At 45.0% G+C, this 22,641-nt stretch overlaps 1 protein-coding gene across 12 annotated transcripts in view; it reads right to left on the bottom strand.

Annotated features, from left to right (window-relative positions):
- The window catches only part of EML5 (EMAP like 5), a 266,795-nt gene that overhangs the window by 42,533 nt on the left and 201,621 nt on the right, over positions 1–22,641 (bottom strand). For all 12 annotated transcript variants that reach the window (XR_008313699.1, XM_053285479.1, XM_053285478.1 and 9 more), the window contains 3 exons: positions 9,504–9,582; positions 8,929–9,058; positions 5,182–5,280 (listed from right to left, as the gene is read on the bottom strand). Coding sequence is in view for 11 of the 12 variants with exons in the window: in XM_053285479.1 (XP_053141454.1) it covers positions 5,182–5,280; positions 8,929–9,058; positions 9,504–9,582 (308 nt within the window). In the remaining variant the exon portion in view is untranslated. The remainder of the gene's footprint in view (positions 1–5,181; positions 5,281–8,928; positions 9,059–9,503; positions 9,583–22,641) is intronic.

Below are 22,641 nucleotides of genomic sequence, written 5' to 3'. Positions count from 1 at the left end.
CCGGTGACATGACTGGATCGTCTGGAAACAAGTGTTGCAGACTTTTCAGGAAACTTTTAACCACTGGATATTTGAACCACAAAATCCGGTAAGAGGGAGAATAGGCCACAAGGACAGCCAAATATATCTTAAGGGGGGGCACGTTTCAACCCAGATTCCTTAAGGAACAACAGTTAATTACAAATGTCCTGTATAGACGGATTACAGGCACCAAACACATGCAGGGTGGCAAATGACACAAAGCGAGTCCACTTGTGATTATAAGACTTCTGTGTAGATGGCTTCCTAGAAGCCACCAACACCTCTTGCAGTCTCAAGGGGAAGTCTGGAGGACCCACCACACAGTCAAGTGGAGGGACCGAACATCCGGGTGTAGCACCTGCCCCTGTTCCTGAGACAACAGGTCCGGCAGGACAGGTAGACAGCTAGGTTCGTCAAGGCTGGAAACCAAGGCCTCCTAGGCGACCATGGGGCGATCAGGATCATCTTGGCTCGATCCACCCACAGCTTGTGCAGGACTCTGGGAAGAAGCAGGAATGGAGGAAACACATACAGGAGAGGTCCTGCCCAGGACCGGACAAAGGAATCTCCCACAGAGCTCTCGCCCACTCCTCCTCTGGAGCAGTAGAGGGGACATTGTGCAGTTTCCTGGGAAGCAAACAGGTCCAGTCTTGTAACTCCCCAATCCACAAAGATGTCCCTTAAAACACCCGGATGCAGCATCCACTCTTGGGAGACCACGGTCGACCTGCTTAGGGCATCTGCCTGAACATTTAGGACACCCTGGATATGCACTGCCTGGGGCGACACCCCGTTGTCCAGGCACCAATGCCACAGTTCCATGGCCAGAGACAGAAGGCTCCTTGAGGAAGTGCCATCCTGGTGATTGAGGCAGGCCTTCATCGTCGTATAGTCGGTCTGAATTAGTACTGACTGGCCCCCCGACAGGGGCAGAAAACCCTTGAGTGTGTTGAAAATCACCAACAGCTCCAGATAGTTTATGTGTCAAGTCCGTTCCTCGGGAGACCAGTGGCCACTCAGACGAAGGCTGTCCAGGTGAGCTCCCCAACTGAGCTCCGAGGCATCCATCATGACCATTCGGGAGGAAGGAGGCACCTGAAAAGGGGCACCAAGGCTTAGGTGCTGGACCTCTGTCCACCAGTGGACCATCACTTGTACCCCCGGAGGGGGTGAATGCTGAAGATGACCCGGATCCCGAAGATGATCGAAGACATCCAAAAACCACCTCTGAAGGAGGTGCATCCGAAGACGTGCATGAGATAGAACATAAGTGCTGGACGCCATGTGGTCCAACAGGTGTTGTACGGAGCGCAAGGTTTGTGGGCCTCTGGCCGAGAAGACCACCGCCAGTCTCCAAAGAGTCGTGATACGGGCCTCTGGGAGGAAGACATTTTCCAAGGCCATGTTGACTATCAGTCAAATGAACTGAATCCCCCAAGTAGGTTCCATCTGAGACTTTTTGAAGTTGATCTGGAACCCCAACTCCTAGAGAGTACCGATCATGGTCTCGAGGGCCTTCAAGGCCGCCTGTTCGGTACTCACTACGACCAGCCAATCGTCGAGGTACAGCAGTACTTGCAGGCCATGTTCCTGTAGGAACACCACCACTGGGGCCAGGCACTTTGTGAAAATGCGAGGAGCAGTCGTGAGGCCAAATGACAATGCCTTGAATTGATAGGAGATCCCTCCTATCTGGAACTGCAGGAAGCAACGATGTCGAGCCCTTATGGACACATGATAGTATGAATATTTTAAGTCCAGTGAGACCAACCACATGTCCCTGTCCAAAATGGTCATGATGGTAGGCACCAGCAGAATCTGGAATCTTTTTTAGACCAGATGCCTGTTCAGAGCCCTGAGGTCTAAGATAGGCCACTGACCGCTGTCCGGCTTTGGCACCAGGAAATACCTGGAGTAGAACCCGGGACTGTGCAGATTCGACACGACCTTGATCGTGTCCTTCTCTAGAAGCGCGGTGACCTCCTGGTCCAACTCTGGGGTATGAAGAGTCACCACCGTCCTGGATACAGGTTGCGGACTGTAGAACTCCAGGGCATAGCCCAAACATACTACTGTAAGGACCCACTGGTCCATAGTCACCTTGTACCAACTTATCGCAAAGGGACGCAGGCGGGTCACAAGGTGCCCCAAGTCATTCTTTCTTTGGCAGGATGCTAGGTTGAGGTTTCTGGAAGGCCAGCTTATTGTGTTGTCCCCCCGACTTGTATCTGAGGGGGAATGTGTTGCTCTGAAAGGACCGTTTGGAAGGTGACTGGTGGTGAGCCGGTGCTCTCTGCGTCTGATGAGGCGACCATTTGGAAGTTCTCTGTAGCTTCGGCAACAGAGAGCTATAGGACATAGATCGTGCGGTATTCTACAACGTTTGCACTTTTTGAAGTGTGTCATCGATTTGTTCCAAAAACAGGCTAGAGCCCTTAAAGGACAAGTCCTCCACTCTGGCGCAAGCCTCATAATGAAAGCCAGATGATCTAAGCCAAGAGTGGCATTGAAGTGCCATGGACGTGGCCATTACTTTAGCGGCACACTCCATGGAATGACAGCCAGAATACAGTTCCTGCTTGGAGACTTGCATGGCCTCCCTCAGAAAGGACTTTCAACAAGGTCGGGTTGGAGGGCAAGGCAGCAGGCACCTTGGCCTCCGAGTCAATCAGGCTGAACAGGAAGTCCTTCTTGAAGGGAACTGAGATTCACTCCCAGAGCCAATGCCATATGGGTCACATAGGTGGTATGCATTTTTAGGTCCTCTGATGGAGAACTTGGCTTTGAATCCAAGTGGAGATCAAGCAGGGACGAACCCGGGGAGACAACATCTGAATCCTGCGAACTATCATCACTGTCTGACGTAGAGTCCAACAAGACCGACAGGTTCTGGGGTACAGGGGTCGAATCCAATGGGGAACCGAGCATATTAGCCGGGTGGGCCAGAAAGTTCCGGCGGCGACTGCTGAACTGGAACTGTCTCTTGGTGCGGCTTCAATACTGACATGAACTCCACAGCACAATCCTCCCAGTCCCGAGGCGAACGACACGGAGAGTGGGAACGCGGTCGCCCCTCTGCATGTGTGTGGGTCATCCGGACAGTCCTCAGTACCGAAGGCTGCCGATACTCAAGGTCTTCCAGGTGGCGAGACCCACAATAGGATTGAGCATAGTCTGAGCAGTCCGAGCTGCCGTCCACCTGGTAGTGATCATAGGAACCAGGGCCCCAATGCCAGGAGCTGTAGACATGCTCCACTTCCAAAAGGGGGGAATGATACTCCATGGTATGATATTGATCCCGGTGATCCCAGGACAGATCCTGCCGATACCCCGAGGAGTGCTCTTCTTGGTATTGATGCAGAGGTGACCTACATCTACATATCCACGAAGCACTGACATCAAACTCAGGTGGAGAGTAGGCTTCTTCCTCAGCCGAAGTGCAGTCAGGTTCCCCCGCCGCAACTGAGTCCAAAGCCCCTGATGCCACAGGCGAAGCAGGATGCCTTGATACAGAGGGTTTTTGCACAGGATGGAGCAATGCCATCTTGGCCTTCTTCGAGGTTGAGGCCGATGATCACTTGGCGTCCATTGATCCCTTCCGCTTGGGGGCCTGGGTTCGATATTGATCTGTTGGGGAGTGCTTCTGAGTCTTAGACTTCTTCTTTGTCTTCATTCCAAACTAATTTGGGGAGACTGCAGGAGCTGCCTGGGGCTGGTAAGAGGGGAGCTCCTCTGACCGCGCCCTGTTGCTTGACGCTGCCAAAGGCCGAGCGTCTGAGGGTGATGATCTTGATACCGGGACCTGGTCCTCCATAGTATTGACAGCTGATCGGTCTGCCAACATCGAAGCAGTCATTTTCAGAGACTGTTTAATTTTTAAGGCTTCCGAAGAATGGAAAGCCAGATCCCACAGGGCAGCGCGCAAGCGGGAAGCCCTATTCCTGCGAGCCTGCTTAGTAAACTTCTGGCAATGCGGGCAGGTTTCAACTATGTGGGACTCCCCCAAACACAAGAGGCACTCCATGTTTGTATCGGGGGAGGGAAGCTTCGATCCGCAGCAGATACACTTTTAAAAGTTCTTTGTACCCGGCATACACGCTGAGGGCTGGCAAGCTACCATGCTCCATCCCAGCCGGGACTGCAGCTTGAAGGAAAGACTGTTAAAAGAAAAACGCAAAGGTGAAAAAATGCAACTGCATGAATAATAAACAAAGGAAAACTAGAGAAATGCAGAAGAAACAGGGGAAAAACAACCAGGACTACCAGAGCAAACAAGTTGCTGAACTGAAAGACTGAGGGGATGAGGAGTGGCGAAGCTGCATATAGCAGCTGAGGGCGGGGTTCCCGCCCAAAGCAGGAGAAATCAAGTGTGTTAGATTCCGACGTGGTCTCTGCACAGGCACATAGCCCATATGTGTAGAAGACAGACACCACATTGAAGAAACTTTAAGCTGCTCTATTTAAGCCACTTTTCAACAGATCTTCACCAAATGTGCAGGGTAGGTATCTCTTGTCACCTAGTGAATGTGTGCTAACGACCAGGTAGATCAGACAAATCGTTTTGATTTTATAAGCAATAGAATGTTCAGGGCTTAAAATGGTGAAATACTGAAGCTACTCTCTGTCTTAACTATACTGGCACAACTGTGCCAGTATAATCAGTGTAACTATATTACGCAGCTTTCACTGAAAGAGCATGTACAATGTCATGTGTCTATGTGCAGAAAACACAGAGCTGATTTGCACCTGTAAGAGTTCTTATAATAGACAAGTCCTTTTCTGCTCTATAGTAATAGGCATTTCACTAATTAGAGTAGTACTGAGGACCTTGGAATGTTCTACATGATGGTGTACAGTGCTAAACAGATGTGGTATTGGAAAAGAAAATTGTGTATGTTTAAATGGGGCTCAACACTTTAAAATCATTTTGATAAATGCTACAATGAAAATAATAGCATTGGTTTCCTAAAAGCTTTAATAATTTTTAAAATCATTTTTAATTATACTACAAGAAAAAATATAATTGGCACAGGTAACTGAGTAACATTCATACAAACAGAAGCAGCATAAGCAAATGCTTTCTTCTATCCATGAATTCACACAACTAACTCTTCATGCCCATATATATTAATTGCTTTTTTTAAAAATATACAAACATACCTACTTGGCCAGTTGCCACAAGGTTGATAAACTTGGGATGCTGATTTATAGTGAGGCACAAAATATCATCATTATGTTCCTGGTAAAACGTTTGAGAACCTAGAAAGAAAAATATTTACAGTACAATATCACAATGTGTGTGAGGAAAAAGAAAGAATAAAGAACAAAAAACACTATGCCAATATAAGGGGGAGGAGAAATAATCTTCAATGCACTGGACTGTATTTTTTTTAAATGTTGTTTTAAAACGTTTGGAGACAGAGGATCGAGAAGTTTTCTTTCTTTTGCCCATAACACTAAAACCCAGGGTCTTCCAATGAAACTGGCAGGAGATTCCAGACAGGCAAGAGAAAGTACAGAAGGACCTCGATATTCATGGGGGTTCTGTCCCACAGTATAACTGTGGATAGTAAAGCATGAGTATTGAGGCATTAGGCCAATGGGGAATTGGGGGTTAGGTTCCCGGTTTGAAGAAAATGGTTAAAAAACAGTGGATTTCAAGGGGGAAGCAGCCTACCATCCTAGCTGTCCCCCCTGAGTTGCACTCTGCCCCCAAATTGGCAGAAGATCACCTTTCCCCCCCTTTTTTAAACAGAGTGATTTTGAGGCTCTGAAAAACAAAATGGTGGGCAGAAATTACCTCTCTGACAGCCAGCGTGGTGTAGTGGTTAGAGTGCTGGACTAGGACCAGGGAGACCTGAGTTCAAGTCCCCATTCAGCCATGATGCTGGCTGGGTGACTCTGCCAGTCATGTATCTCTCAGCCTAACCTACTTCACAGGGCTGTTGTGAGGAGAAATGTACTTCACAGGGCTGTTGTGAGGAGGTGTATGTAGTACACTGCTCTGGGCTCCTTGGAGGAAGAGCAGGGTATAAATGCAAAATAATAATAAATAATAATAATACTTCTTCACACAGCACAGTATTGATTCCAGTATTGGAATTTATCTGACTTTTTTGTGGATAAAATTTCTCACATTTGGGCTTACACAGTTATTGCAGATTCTACTGTGGAAATGTCCAGCAACTCCTCTTATGGGATTAGATTGCATCATTTTCAGTTTGTGACTCCTGAGGAAGTGGACAAACTACTTCAGACTGTGTGTCTTACAAACTGTTCACTTGACCCTTGCCCAACTTAACTTATCACATCCAATAATTATATTATCAGAGAGGGTCTGATAAATATCATAAACGCTTCTCTGAGGGAGGGCAGGATACCTCCTTGTCTTAAGGAGGCTATTATTAGACCACTTTTGAAGAAAGCTACACTGGATCCCTCAGAGTTAGCTAATTACAGACTTGTTTCTAACCTTCCATGGTTGGTCAAGGTGATTGAGCGGGTGGTGGCCTCTCAGCTCCAGGCAGTTTTGGATGATGCAGATTAACTAGACCCATTTCAAACGGGCCTTCGTGTGGGCTATGGGGTTGAGACTGCCTTGGTCAGCCTGATGGATGATCTCCAACTGGCTATCGACAGATGGAGTGTGCTGATCCTCTTGGATCTCTCTGCAGCTTTTGATACCATTGGCCATGGTATCCTTCTGGACTGCCTGAGGGAGGTGGGATTGGGTGGCACTGTTTTACAGTGGTTCAGCTCCTACCTCTCTGGTAGATTCCAGATGGTGTTGTTTGGAGACTGTTGCTCTGCAAAAAGAAAACTGAAGTATGGAGTTCCACAAGGCTCCATACTGTCTCCAATGCTCTTTAACATCTACATGAAATCGCTCTATGTTGTAATCTGTCAGATTCGATTCGAGTCTTTCTCCACTTGTGCTCCAGTCGTCTACCTCGCTGCTTCAGACCCCGTAGTTCTTCTGTATACCAAGGGACCAATTTTGAAGTGGGTTGGAGAGGACGCTTAGGAACAATCATGTCTACTGCTCCGGTGAGTTTTCTGTTCCAGTTTTCCACCAGGGCGTCGACATGATCGCTGGCACAGCCAACACTAAATCCCTCCAAGTCTTCTTGAAATCCTATTGGATCCAATAACCTTCTTGGGCGGACCATCCTAATAGGTCCCTCACCACTGCGAAGGTGGGAAGTGACTGTAAGTCCAACCTTAACCAGATGATGGTCCGTCCATGACAATGGGGAAATCACAGGAGTCCCCACCCACGGAACACCACCCTCATCAGAGTGAAAGACCAAATCAAACGTGTGACCTGCAATGTGCGTCAGTCCCAAGACCGCTTGGGATAGGCCCATAGTTGTCATGGCCACTATGAACTCCTGAGCCGTCCCAGACAAATTGGTCCCAAAATGAACATTGAAGTCCCCCAGCACCACAAGCCTGAGGGACTTCAACACCAAGCCCGAGACCAAGTCCATCAGCTCAGTTAGGGACTCCATTGAGCAGCAGGGTGATCAGTACACCAACAGAAGTCCCAGTCTATCCCTGGTCCCCAAACTTAAGTAAAGACATTCAACATGGTCCGACACCTCAACAGGGATCCTGGTACGGGAGATATTGTTCTTATAGAACACAGCCACTCCACCTCCCCCCCCTCACCCGCTCCTCAATAGAGTACCCTGGAGGGAGAAGCTGGGACCAGACCGGGCTACCAGCCTCCCCCAACCAGGTCTCTGTAATACATACCAGGTCGGCACCTTCATCCAGAATCAAATCATGGATGGTTTCTGATTTGTTCTGGAGCGACCTGGCATCAAACACCCAGATTTACTTCTCCATATTGACCTCATCAGGAAATAGCATATCTTTCCTAAATGCCTGCTTTGGGGCAGTAATGGGCTGGATGAGGGATAACAAACTGAAGTTGAATCCAAACAAGATGGAAGTGCTGACTGTTGGGTGGTCGGAACCTGAGAGATGGTTTAGATCTGCCTGTTCTTGATGGGGTTACACTCCCCCTGCAAGATCAGCTAGATAGCTTGGGAGTGCTTATGGACCCAAAGCTCTCCCTGGTTTCTCAGGCTGAGGCAGTGACCAGGAGTGCTTTTTATCAGCTTTGGCTGATACGCCAGACACGTCCATTTCTAGAGGTGAATGGTTTTAAAACAGTGGTACATATGCTGGTAACCTCCAGACTTGACTACTGCAATGCGCTCTATGTGGGGCTGCCTTTGTACATAGTCCAGAAACTACAATTGATACAGAATGTGGCAGCCAGATTGGTCTCTAGGACAACATGAAGGGACCACATAACACCGGTTTTGGAAGAATTGCACTGGTTGCTGACATATTTTCAGGTGAAATACAAAGTGCTGATTATTACCTATAAAGCCCTTAACAGCTTGGGACCAGATTATTTAAGAGAGCGCCTCCTTTGTTATGAACCCTCCTGCCTTTTACAATCTTCTGGAGAGGTCCGGTTACGGTTGCCACCAGCTCATCTGGTGGCGACTCAGGACCGGGCTTTCTTTGTGGCTGCCCCAGGGGTTTGGAATATGCTCCCTGCTGAAATAAGAGCATCTCCATCTCTGTTTGTTTACAGGAAGACCCTCAAGACTTTCCTGTTCTCGCAAGCTTTTAATTAGAATTTTAATAATTTTAATAATTTGTTTTATATTGCTTTCATCATGTTTTATGTATTTTTAGATGATTTTTAATGTTGGGATTTGTACACTGCCTAGAGATTTACATATTAGGTGGTATAAACATCAGATAGATAGATAGATAGAAGCATCTTTCTACCACTGTAGAAAACAGGATGCTGAATCTAATGAACATTTGGTTCTCTTACCCAGTAAGGGTCTTCATATATTCGTAACGTATGCAGTTTCCTACCTGTTGCAACATTATACAGAATCCCAACAGATGCAGTATGGTAAATTATATCAGCACCATCATTCAAATAGTGAACATTGTTCCTTCCATCTCTACCTCGATATCCAAACACCAGCTCCAGCACTAGATCCTAAAAAAAAAGATTTGTGATAATCAAACCTTAATGCTTTCTTGTGACTAAAGGCTACTATATGATACAGATTTTTATTTTAACAATGACCAAAAACATCAACAAGGGTCCTGCATCTCTTACATATATGAGGGAAAACAACGGAAGTGTTCTTCAACCATTGTACTTGTAGATGAGGCCACTGCTCAACTCTGCCCCCATATTGACCTTTATACTACCATCTTCTCTGAGCATGTTTTATGTATTTGGTCCTTTCAGACACAGAATAAATCATACAACAGCATGTATAAGCCCACTGCCTTATCAATTGCTTGCCCTGTTAATCTCAAAGGAGTTTTTGAAATCTATTTAAAGAAGTTCTTCAATGAGAGGTATATTATACCCTCATATTGGTTGCTAAGATAAGGATTAAGAGGATGTTAAAAAGAACCACAATTTTCCTTACCTCTATAGGTCTCTTTTTCTTCCCAACATTATTTGTCTGAAGTTTTTCAGGCTGAGGCAATGCCCTACTAACTGGTGGTCTGAAACAAAGAACTGTGAATAAGAAAAGGTTGTCCGTCACCCATTCAGTACTAAAACAGCATCTTCTGAACTGTCACCTGGATAGAGAAATCTGTTAAATTATTATACTGTTTAGCTAATAAAATAGGGACATAAATAATTTTATTACAAATAAAATGCTATTTAATTACATATATTTATCATCTGTTTTCACCATTTTTTTTTTAAATGACATCTTGGAAAATATTAGTTTAACCTCATATATAAAGGAATGAAATAAGCCTGCTTTTCTTTATAGTTTTCTCTTGCTTCTTTTTCGCACAATAATTCATATTTTACCAACTCAGAAGTTTTTCTGAAAAAGGCACCCTGTTGCTTTCTAGCTCTATTGTTCCCTCTTTTCCTAATCGCTTCTTCACTTTTTCCTGTCTGAGTCCTACTGGTCTTTCCAGATCTTATCTGAATTGGATAATGCAGATATATGTGATCAGAGCTGTGGGTTCATTAACTAAGCAATTCCTCTAAAAAAACAAACCCATGGCTATATATTCTCACACAAACTTTATTATGTACACACTTACATACCAAATTTTGGATTTTGAAAATTTTGATTTTGAAATACCTAAATACATGCATTTTCCACTACTTTTATTACAAAAATACAGACACTGTGACAAGCATAGGCTGGTGAAGAAGCACAGACAGATAGCACAGTTTAATTTCCTTTCGTGTTCCACTGCTGGGTACAATTCAGAGAGAGTAGTTGGCTGGCTGATAACAGGCTGCCCTGAACAGTCCTCCATCACGGAGAGCAACGCATGGACTATGAGTGAAAAGATGGGGCTCTGCATGCTGTCACCAGGCTCAGCTTACAAGTGTGATAATGAGCTAAGAATGCTGCTCTGATACCTCTTATACATCTATACTATGTGACAACACAATCAGGAAATGTAACAGAGGCCTTGGCATTACGATTTATGTAACAGCATACAGAGGCATTACGATTTATGTAACAGCATACGATACATTACGATTTATGTAACAGCATACAGAGGGTGGGTTGTTTTGATACTCCAGTTGGTTTCTTTACCTACCAAAATTCCTTATTGTATGGTACAGAGGCCAAAGAAACACAAGGCCATGAATGCGCTGGGAGAATAAGAAGCAGAGTTGACCTCAGGTTGGAAGAGGCCCCTGGCAGAGCACCCTTCATGGGTCCTCTGCTATGTGGGTGATGCCCTCCTTGCTCTTAAGGTCCATCAAGGCAGGGCTTATCTTGATAACTTTTGTGGGGTAGGCTCTTGTTTGCAGATTAGGAGGACTGGATGAGGAGGTGGCAATATAGCTGCTTCCTTTCCATCTTGACAGTCCCATCTAACATGAGAGTTTGCCTCCAGAAGCCTCTGTGAAGAAGCAAGGATTTCAGGGGAGGACTCCCATTTGTGGATGAGACAGCCTGGAGAAAGTGGCAGTGGAGTGACACTTGACATACTTGAGTGCGCATACCTGATCTTTCAGGGGGTACAAAGCCATCTAGAACTAAGGATGTATAAATCAGCTTGAGGTCGAGCCAGTTTGCCATTGAACTGTTCTGGCTCAAGGACTCGAGGTTGAGCCAAACCCCCCAGGCCAGCTCAGGGTCAGTTCAGGGGTTCTGCTGTGTTGTTTTTTTTTTAAATCATTTTTTAATGATTTAAAAAATCATTATCAGCATTCAAGGCTGATTGTGAGGACAATTGGAGTGTGCAGGTGTGTTTAAATAATATCCTGTGCTGGGAAGGGCTTCCCAATAATTCTATCAACAGTTTTGATAGGCACACTTTCAAAGTTTCATCACTAATTCATCCCTATTGTAATGGAGGCTGCAGTTGCACTTGTCTTATCTGTCTTCCCTTCCTGGCCTGATTGCTTCATTAACAACAGGAGTTATCTCTCTTTGCCAGAGGAAGAGGGGAGTTTAGATTTCATTTCAAGGCTGAAATGATCCTGAATACCTGACACTTGCAGTAGCCTGTTCTGGAGTCTGCTTAGCTAGCCCCACCCAACAGAAAGAGGGAGTGTGAATCTAATCCCCTTTCCAATTTATGGGGCTTGAAGCCAAATCTAGGGGCGACCTGTCCACTGTCAACTAAGCGACTTGTCCCCATGTATAACACAGACTGGGAGTTCACTTTGCAGTGCAGCTCCTGATCATAGCAAAAGTGCAATCTCCAAGCCAGGAGATACAGTTGCAACCAGGGAGGCTTCTGGGCGTGGGCAGAATAAGCTCAGCTGGTAACACTGCCTGAAACATTGCCCCTCCCTGTCTCATTACACACTGCAGAAGTCTCTTGTCCACTGTTGTATGTTGCACTCATGCTCTCTAAGATTGCCTTGCATTGGCTTTTAAAAGAGCAGGTGTATGAGTAAACTGATCATATTATTAACTTATAAAAACCTAAATATGTTTAATCGAAAGTTTAATTTCACAATGGATCTGATCTTCGTTGTGGCTGAACAGAGTGATCACAAACATATTCAGCAGCATTTACCATTCTGGGGGTACGGGATATAGAGAGAAACTGAAGGAAAACAATACATAGGCATTTCCAGAATCAAGATGCATTCCCCCTTGAATTCTAGAGACCTGTGGGAGGGAACTGAAACCCAAGGACTACTGTATATAGCATGAGTGTGTGTGTATTGTTAAAGGCACCCCTAACACCTCCCTAAGCTGCAAAACTGTACAATGTGTCACCAAAGACAGATAGCAGTAAGAAGAGACTGTTGGATGGTTGGAGCATATGAACAATTTACTGTTCAAACGACAGTTGAAACAATATGAACTCTCCCAACTTAAAGCTTACCAATAACTGCTCAACAAATAAGCCTGCCTATTAACCCTCTGCCTCATCTATTCAATTAACAAATACCATAAGTAGTATATACTTTCCCCCAAAGACTTTAGTTTACACAATATTAGAAAAATAATGGTATCCCAAAAGACTGTAGCAACAAGAAGAACGGCTAAGCAGGCAAAGTCTCAAACATGTAGAAGAATCAGATTTTTGTAAGAATATAAGGGAAATAATGGATTGGGTCTACTGTCCTGACACAAATGTCTTATGGCAGTATTCACAACACGAGCACAAAAATAAATCATTGGATACTTGCATTAAAAAGTTCTGGCACAAGACTATTTGACTAGGAGCAGGTTTTCCAAAAAAGATTACTCTCTTGCTTCAAGTGGGTAGTGTCAGAACACTGACTTCCTCTTTTTATCATCAGGAGAAACAAAAAGATTTACTAACTATAATTTAAACTCATTTGAGAGGACAACTTGCATTTAGTACTACTCAACTGCTGCCTAGTCAGGTCAGTAGATTTAGAGAGTGTGGTTCAGAACTTGTTCTTGAAGGGTTCTAGCAAATTGGCCACATCGTCCTTCAAGCCATCCCAGAGCGATTGTTGGTACTTAATCATGCAAGCTAGGTAATTAGTGACCTTAAGAGAGAGAAAAGCCATGGAATACAATCACCTCACCATAGAATCTAGCTTGCACCCTTCTTTGTCCACTGGAGCCAAATGTTTCTTAACAGACTTCGACTGGAGGGCACAGTGCACTACCAGTGAGTTTGGAGCTGGGTGTTTGAATATAATGGAACAGGAAACCTCCTGCACCCTTTACAGGTTCTTACAAGGAAGAGTCAAGGCCACTGGGATTCCCCAAGCACCTTTCGACATGACAACTAAAGATGGGAGCATTGGTAGTACTACTGGGCATGCCACAAATGTGAAGGCCAAGTAGCTATATACTGGGTTAGTGACATTATCCTCTGGTGGGGGTACCTCTAGTCCCAGTGCTGCCGCCATTTCTTGAATTTGCACTCTATACTACTTGCTTTCCTCAGTGGGCGAGTCAGAGGGTCTATTCCCTATGTTATCATCAGGTGACGTGCCCAGGGGAACTTTAGACTCATCAGAATCTGGATTTGAAGCATAAGAGGACTCTCCAACTGAATTAGGGTCTGTGATTGGAGGGGCCCTGGAAGGAGGCTGCACCAGAGAAGCTGGAAGTACAGGTACAAAGGGGGACACAAGATCAACGATCTCTGGGGCAGCTGGTGCCACAGGAGCAGTAGGGGCATCAGAAAGGACCAGAATTAGTGGATGTGGTACAACTGGTGTAGGAGGAGCAGTTCTAGGAATCGGTGTGGCAGGGCCTGACAGGGCAGCAGGAGTTGCAGGACGTTTAAATGGATCACCAATATCTGCCAGAGGCTCTCTCAAGCACCTTGACTTTCATAGCCTATTCTCCTTGCAGTCATAGGGCAAGGCTGGAGAGGTGTGCAGGGAGTGGAAATGGAAACTATCCCTGGCGAGATAGAGCGACGTAAAAGCCCCAGGAGAGTTGTCATAGTCCACAGATCTCCTCGGGACCTCAGAGGCAGAGAAATGGAAGTGCTCCTTCCAAGGAACTGCCGATGGGCACAATAGTGTTGAGGGCAACACTATTGTCAGTCGGTGTTTTAGGTAAACGCATAGGAGAATCAATGTCATCTGTGTCTAAACCCTGGGACATGGTGAAGCCTGAGGGAGTGGAATTGGCAGAGCCCAGTAGGTGTTCTAGCTCCTGACAAAGTAAGGCCTGGAGAGCTGGAGAGTCTAGTGAGGGTGTCACAGGGTGAGAAGGGAATCCCTGATGAGGTGAGTCAGTGTCGAAGTGGTGGAGATTACTAAGGGAGATGGAGGTGCTGAACATACAGGTGAAAGAGGCAGTAAGGTATCCAGTTGGAAAGCTGGAGCTGAAGCAGCTTGAGGAGTCAGTGTTGTCAGTGTTGAAGCTCTTGGCGCCAAAAACGTTGGATGGTCAGTCCAAGATGCAGTAGGTGGTGTCAAAGAGTGTCAAACTGGTGGCGTTGAGCTCCTTGGAGCTGGTGCTGAAAAAGCAATAGTCACAACTCCTGATGCCGATGATGGCGTCAAAGACTTTGGTGTCTTTGGAACTAACGGAGCTGACTTCACCCAAAGATGAGAGTGAAAGATTGATGACTGAGCTGTCGTAGGGGACGTTGTCAACTTCAAAAAAGATAGCTTTGAATGGGGAGCCAATCCTGATGGATATTCTGAAATATCTATGATATTCTGATACTGCCCAGAGCCTTTGGATGGGGCGGCATAGAAATGTAATAAACAAACAAACAAACAAATATTCCACTGATGCAGCAAGTATTCCAAACCTTCTTTATGTCTAATTCTGATTTAATTTCCATCAGGCTGGATGTACAAAACTCCTGCACATGGTGCTCAAAGAAATACATTAGATGCAATTCTATGCACCTTGTGCAATTCTATGCATCTTGTTTTAAGAGTCATGTCCAAAGACTGTGAAAAACAGTAGTAAAACTGAAAAACTTTCTTCCCGTGCCTGCAAAAAGCCAGATGTCTTTTCACTGTAGGAGTAAAATTGACAAGGAGTGTGACTAGCCTTGCCAGTTTCATCTCTAGTAGTTTAAGGTCTCCAACCTTGGTTTCATCACTCTTTGTGGTAAATGCAGTGCTGAAACTGACACACCCTGACCAGCAAGTCTAGAGATCCATCTTACTACTTCCCTTCCCCATATTCATACTGAGATGGTATAGTCTTCCTCCTGCACTTTACAATTACCTGATTTCACTGTATTTCCTCCTGTCCCTGAAGCCCTCTTGTACCACATGCCAAGCCCTTTCTCACGATCTGTGGGAAGGGCTTGAAGGAGCGAGGGGAGGAAACCTCAAAAAGCTTACCTCCCCCACAGATGACCCTTTCCTTGTTGCTGGGCAGGCAAATTGCCCACCCAGACGATTGCTGGCTTCTGCCTGCAGCAGGGAGGTTTGGGGACCTGGAAGTCCCCGCAACTTCTGTAATGTACCGTGTGAGTATTCAGTGCATTATGGGAGTATTTTGATGCTGGCTGGGAGGCTGCTGGTGTGTGGGCGCCATGTGTAGCCGTGCAGCATCAACACAAGATCAGTTAGTTCAGGCTAATGGCATATTTGTGCCCTTAACCTGGGCTCACAGCTAGGGCACCCTTGAGGGTTTGCTAACACACCACTGCTGGGAGCCACGTGTATTACTGAATGGTTCCCAGTAATAGTTTTTATGACAATGTCCAGCTAATTAATCATTAAGACATTGTTAAGCAATAGTCAATATTAATATATGGTTAACAGTTAATAAATCAGTTATGAATACATGGTTGCAGCAGGATATATTTTTGTGCTTTTGAATACATACATTTGAATAGAAAAGCTTCAGAATCTAGAAAAATAGCCACATTAGTGTGTTGCAGCTAAGAATACAAAGGACCAGTTCACATAGACAAAGTTGCCCTCTTCAAGTTACATCTTGACTATGTGAACCAGTCCTATAGTATGTGTTATAGTCACACATGTATTTATATGTACAAATTTCACACATATCTATGTGTAGATCATTATGTGTGCTGTTCATACACATAGGAAACAATTATTGTATTATATACAATTATTGTACATAACAATCCACACAGAGATTTCCTTCTAATTCCAAAGTGCTTATAATGACTCCTACCCAAACCAGAGAAGGAGTGGGGAGTTGACTGGAGTGAATGCAAAAGATTCACAGGAAGCTGCCACCATCCACTTTATTTTGATGTGGGACAAACCACTCTTTCCACCTAAGATTCCTGGGGGAGATTAAAGTGGCCAAACCCTCCCAAAAAGGGCCGAGCAGTCCTAGGCCTTCAAAGATGTGTGACTAAGGCAGACCCAAAATGAAGAGTAGCACACTTCAGCAACAAGGATGTAGTATTAGATTAAAAGAAAAAGGTCTGCAATAAAAACAGTTGTCTTCTCATAAAACAGATTGTAAGAGAAGTTTTCATTAAATTATGTAACTCAGATGCTATGTTATACAGAAAAGAAAAATAACTTTTCCCAATGCATTTAACTGTATTGGTCCCTATTACTCACAGGCTGCAGCCTTCTCAAATCCCCAGGAGCTCAGCCTGCTGCTTTCTCTAGGTCCTCCTGGGACAAACTAAATAGACAAGCCAAAGCCTCTGCTGGTGGCTGAGCCAGAAATCCCCACCCAATCCCCTAAATTAGTCTATAGGTTGACTCAGCCTTCCATCCAAGGTTGACTCAGCCTTCCATCCTTCCGAGGTTGGTAAAATGAGTGCCCAGAATGTTGGGGGCAATATGCTAAATCATTGTAAACCGCTTAGAGAGCTCCGGCTATAGAGCGGTATATAAATGTAAGTGCTATTGCTATAGGATTTGAACTTCCCAGTTTTTTTCCTGTTTAGGACAGGCCCACCCTCCCAGCAGTTGCTCTAGGTGAGGCCTAGTCCTCCCTCCAGTCCTTATTATCACTACAGTGCCTGTATTAAAGTAACCCTAAACATACAGTAGATCCATTCTTTTTATAATGGTTTAAGTAGCTGAATCTTAAGATGTCAAGCATATGTTTTTGCCAAAGGAAATATTTCATTTTTCTTCTCTTTCTATTTCCCACAAAGTCACAATCCTGGCATGTCAGAACAAAGTATTCCTTCATTGCTTCCTTCTGATACCATTATCAGGTACAGTTCCTCTTCTTTTATTAATAGATTAACCAAGAATTGATCAGGACATGTGTGGCACGGTCCCCAAGCATACAGTCCCTCCATTTCACACTGAGATGGTTCCGTCCTCTTCCTGTATCTTTAAACTAGCAGTCAGGGAAGCACTGATGGCACAACCTGGCAATGAACCAAAAAGATTATCCAGTCTCCTTGTCACAGTTTCATCTAGGTATAGCCAGAAAGGAGTTGGCAATAAGACTGAAATCAGTCATCCTATTGTCCTTTATAAGCTGCAGTTACATAAGGTGGTTGGAAAGACAAAATTGTCTTTCCACATTGTGCTCAGTGACAGAAGAAACAGATATTTCAGGGCACAAAAAAGTATGTGTCAACAAACTATACACAGAAAGACTATGCTAGAGTAAGTATAGAAGAGCAAAAGAATCAGCAAAATACTGGATAGGATACTAAAACAAGAGGTTCTGGTAAGAACTAATCTGCCTACTTTCCTTTCACTATCCATACTACTTTAAATCAGTTAGGCGGTTCACAAGTTAGACCTCTTGTGCCACAAACATTCACGTGTCCATCTTCTTGAACTGGGGTGGATGACATCATCACAAACTATGCCATTGGGGTGTCCCTTTGTGTCACTCACTACATCTGCATCTAATTTGGTCCAAATTGGTTAGGCAGTCCACAACTTAGTCCACTTGTGCCTCAAAATTTTCATGTGTCCACCATCTTGAATCAGGGCAGATGATATCATTACAAACTACACCCTCCAGCTGTCTGTATGTTTCCCTACATCTGTAGCAAATTTTGTTCAAATTGGTTAGGCAGTACACAGGTTAGTCTGCTTGTGCCGTTCATTCATCTGCCATCTTGAATTGAGGTGGATGACATCATCACAAACTATACCACTGAGGTGTCCCTAGTACTGTACTAGTTTTGGTTCAAATCGGTTAGATGGTCCACAGGTTAGCCCACTTGCGCCTAAAAAGGGTCATGTGTCCGCCATCTTGAATTGGGGTGGATGACATCATTACAAACTACACTATTGAGGTATCCCTATGTGTTCCTACAATTATATCCAATTTGGTTCATATTGGTCCAGGCACTGCAAAATTGATATTAGAGAGAGAGAGAGAGAGAGAGAGAGAGAGAGAGAGAGAGAGGGAGGTGTGATCTCATAAGCTTACTTTCCTTACGGAAAATATGCTAAAAGTGGCAAAAGTGATGCTTGGAGGACACAAGTCTTGATGGAGACTTCAGTACACTAAGCAGACAAAGATATTATTACATCTGTGGCAACTGCACAGGCAGGCAAAACTTCCTTCCTACTGGTTTTCCCTGATGCAGCAACTATGCTTTTTTAAAATTCTGAACTTCCCAATATGTAATATATGAGTGGGGTGGAGTAAATGAACCAGCAGCACAGGATAAATTTCCCCAAATATACATCATGAGAACATGCCCTTGAGAACTGAATGGATTCTAATTTTATTTTATGTGTGCACAGCAGTTTAAAAATATGTTTAAATTTAACAAATTTATTGAAAATGAATCAAGTGTGTACATTTATGAGGCTGGATTCAGAGAAGCACTGCTCAAATGGAACTACACCATTCTAACTATTTTCAAGGATTTATTGATTCCAGGGATCAATTTTTCAGGGGCTCTTGGGACTGAAGCATGGACAAAGAGGCAGAAAAGTCCCATTCCATGATTGGAACACCACTCGTCATTCTCTGGATCCAACCACATGAGTTTATAAATGTATGGAAAGTATGTATGGAAATAAAAAGCATGACAACATGTTAAAGGTTGGTAGGATCGGGACTATGTTTGTTAGCGGATCAAAATGACAAACAGCTTTGAGTGGTACTGAAAGATGATGCTGAAATATGGAATAGATATTAGCAAAATAAAAGAATTACCTGGACCCTCTTTTCAGCAGCAGGTAAGAAAAAGAGAATGATTACTTATTCCAGTTAGGCTGAATGTCATCTTGGTGAAATATGTGTTTAAAAGATAAGAAAATATATCTCCTAAAATGTTTTACAGCAGAAATGATAGTGGGTAGAATTGTACGTGTTTTTCTTCACTGGCAATATCCAAAGGTTAAAAAAAAAGTAGGGAGGTTTTTCCCCTTTTATTTTCAAGAGCAATGTTCAGAACAGAAGTGAAAAACAGGCTGCTCACCTATAACTTATGAACTGTAAGTGATCCGTATATATTCATAACCCTGGTTCTGTGCCTGTGCAGGATTTCGCAGCTGGAATACTCCAGCTGCTTGTGGCGCTCTTGCACCACGCTCATGCTCAGCACGTCCATTTAGGTAGGTGTCTTTCAAATCCAATGTTGCAACATTCCTCCTTGTAAAGGAGTGCTAAGATACCTTGCAGAATTATCATATGAAACTTCCTATTATGGACATGCTTGTTCAACCACCTTAAATCCATTATGGGACAGATACCTCCATCCCTTTAAGGAATTTGAAAGTAACAGGAGTAGAAGCCTTATTTCTGATGTATCCACCACATTGCTCCCTCTCCCAATAAAACCTTTACCTACTTGGTTAGTTTAGAAGTTGCAGGAATATATTTTATACCTACATAAACAAGTTGGGTTTTGAATTATATTGCATAGCCATTAATGAGAATGTGCAGCACTCAACTATCTGATTTTACATTTTGCCAAGCGGGTGTATGACATGCTAGCCTTATGGCAGTGGAGGTTTGAATATGAACCAGTGGAATGTCTGAAGCATAAAATATGCTGCTTGTTTGGATCCTGCTGCTTATTGCTGGAACCATGTTGTTGTTTGCACTTAGGCCCATAACTCTTGCACTGAAACTGGCGGTAGGGCCTTCTGTAATCCTTTCTATTTGAAGGTTTGTACGGTTGCCTCTGATGACTGTAAGTTTTGTTGCATGCAGACAAATAACATTGGGCATCCAAAGATATAATGTTTTTGCTGTGTCCTTGGATTTTAAAAAAACTTTTCCATGGTGTTATCTTCTCTCTTCCCCAGTAAATTATGGCATGGAAAATGGCACTGGTAGGGAGACAGGTGATTTGTCTGCTGCCCGCTTCTTCAAAGATCTTTCCATCCTTCAGCAAGACTGCCACTCCCACCCTCAATGAAATCTTACCAGACATCAATGCAGCAAGAGATCCCTGAAAAACAGCTTGGCAAGGTCTTCAGCAGTCCGAGGCCTGAGGGCCCGGCCACGTGTTCCCAGGTCGCAGTCGGGACCCGGAGCACTCCAGCTGTTCCCCACTGAACCTACCCCGGGCCGGGGGCTGTGGCCACGTGCGGCCTGAAATGGGCCGTGGCGCCTGTCCGCGCCGCGAGGTGGGGCCCAGGGAGGTTGCCCGGCTGCGCCGCGAGGCCTAAGAAGGCCCGGCAGAGGTTACCCGCGGCTGGCGGCACGCGGGCGATCCTGGGCCGCCTACCAATGTGGCGGGAGGGCTTCGAAGCCCAATCCCTGCTTCGCGCGGCCCCGGCCGCCGTTATGGGGCAGGAGGACTTAAAAGCCCAATCCACCCCTCCTATGGCCCCCGGCGGGGGTGTATTCTCCGCGGCCCAGCCACGTGCACATGGCCGGCCTGGGAGAACCACCCGCCCACGTCCGCTCTCTGCAACTCTGAGAGTCGGACTGGGCGGGTGCCTGTGTGCAGGCCGTAGGCCTGCTCTGACCCCGCCCCCTAGAGGAATGTCTGACCAATGGGAGCCGGCTCCCAGTGTCACGTGCTCCTCCATAGGGGGCTAGGGCAAACGAGCCGCGCTGCCTAGAGCTGCGGCGATCGGCTGGTTTCTGTCAAAAGGACCTGCAATATTTTCTTTCATTTCTGGTGGCATCTGGTGGGCCACTGTGTCAAGCAGGATGCTGGACTAGATGGGCCTCGGGCCTAATCCAGCACAGATTTTCTCATGTTCTTATGTTTGCAGGTTTGTAGAGCATAGCCAAGCATGCCTTCTCATTGACACCACAGTTGCTAAAGCTCAAGACTCTGCTTCTGCCAAGTGCTTGGCAGTAAAGTGGTGACAAGTGATGTCTGTAGATTTTACAAAGGTATCTACAAATCTCTTCTGGAAGTCTTCTGGGAGATCCTTAATATCCTGGTATAAATTCTCCCATATAGAATGGTGAAATTTTGCCATGGAGGCTGCATAGTTCATGATCTTATTTGATAAGCATGCCATTGAATACACTCTTCTTACCATGTTGTCAATTTTGTGGCCCTCTTTGTCTACTGGTGCAGAATGTTAGCAGCTAGATTTGGTAGAGGGAGCACAGTCTATCACTAATGAATTCGGTGTAGGGAATTACAAGAAGAAAGAACAGTCATCCTCCTGCACCTTGTAAAGGCCTTCTAGCCTTTTACATGTTGGTGTGGAACCTCAGTTGCTGACTGAGCAGCTTTAGATATTACTGGGAGCATGGCTGGAGCAACCGGTTGTGCTGATTGGGATGTGTCATAAAGTCATAAACTGGATCTTTAATCTCAGAGATCTGGTTTTTTATTTCTAGATCTAAAGCCTCAGCAATTTCAGATACCTGCATGTGGTAGGCCTGCAATTCCTTGATAGGGGAAATTGAGAGCCTAGCTTGGACATTTACATCTGGAAATGAGTCAGAAGGATGCTCAGTTGCAGCAGACTCAGAATCCGAGGATGATCCATAATCCTCCTCTGAGGGCCTCCCCTCATCCTGAATTGCCTGTGCAGATGTTACTTTAATATGTGAGCCGAGCTTTAATACGTGAACATGAGCTTTAATGAGTGAGCCTGAGAACGACCTGACCTCTCAGGCACCACTTGTGCCATCAGCATATGTAAAGATTGGATCTGCATAGCAGAAGATGTAACCACTGGTGGTTGAGTTACTTGAGATGACCCCAAAGATGTAGAAGGGCCTGCAACTGCTATTGGAGCTTTCAAAACTAGATCTCTCTAAAGCACTTGAGTAACAGGTGCTGCTGCTCCTAGACTTGCTGAATGGAGTTGGTCGCTTTTCATGTGCTGCACTGAAGAAACCTTTTGTGCTTTCCACAGGTGATATCCTTCATAATCGCATGGGAGCCCTGGAAATACAGTGCAACAGTTTACCCTGCATTCATCCCAATCTCTTGCAGTCCTATGACTATGAGAGAAGTTCTATGCTGCAGGAGAACCGCAATGACCTGTGCACTTACAGTAATGGGTTCACTGAGAGGAGTCCTTATTTGCACACTCAGGTAGCTATGTCTGATGCGCATGGAGGATGGCAGAGAGCAAAATATCACTAACATCACTGATAGATTTTTTGGCACAGCCACAATATCATCATCCAATTCCTCCTCAACATTCAGACCTTGGCTGAGAAACCCTTTAAAGGTGGAAGTGGATGGTATGCTCTTGGTGGAGTCAAGGAGAGATAACAGGGACAGAGTGGTAACTTGATCCAACACACCCTCCATCTCTTGTAGCGGATTACGTTCCTTGACATTGATAATTGACACTGA

This window comes from Hemicordylus capensis, chromosome 1 (genome assembly GCF_027244095.1).
Source record: "Hemicordylus capensis ecotype Gifberg chromosome 1, rHemCap1.1.pri, whole genome shotgun sequence".
NCBI lineage: Eukaryota > Metazoa > Chordata > Lepidosauria > Squamata > Cordylidae > Hemicordylus > Hemicordylus capensis.
Note: the sequence above shows the minus strand (reverse complement) of the source record. Positions and strands in the feature narration are given on the sequence as shown.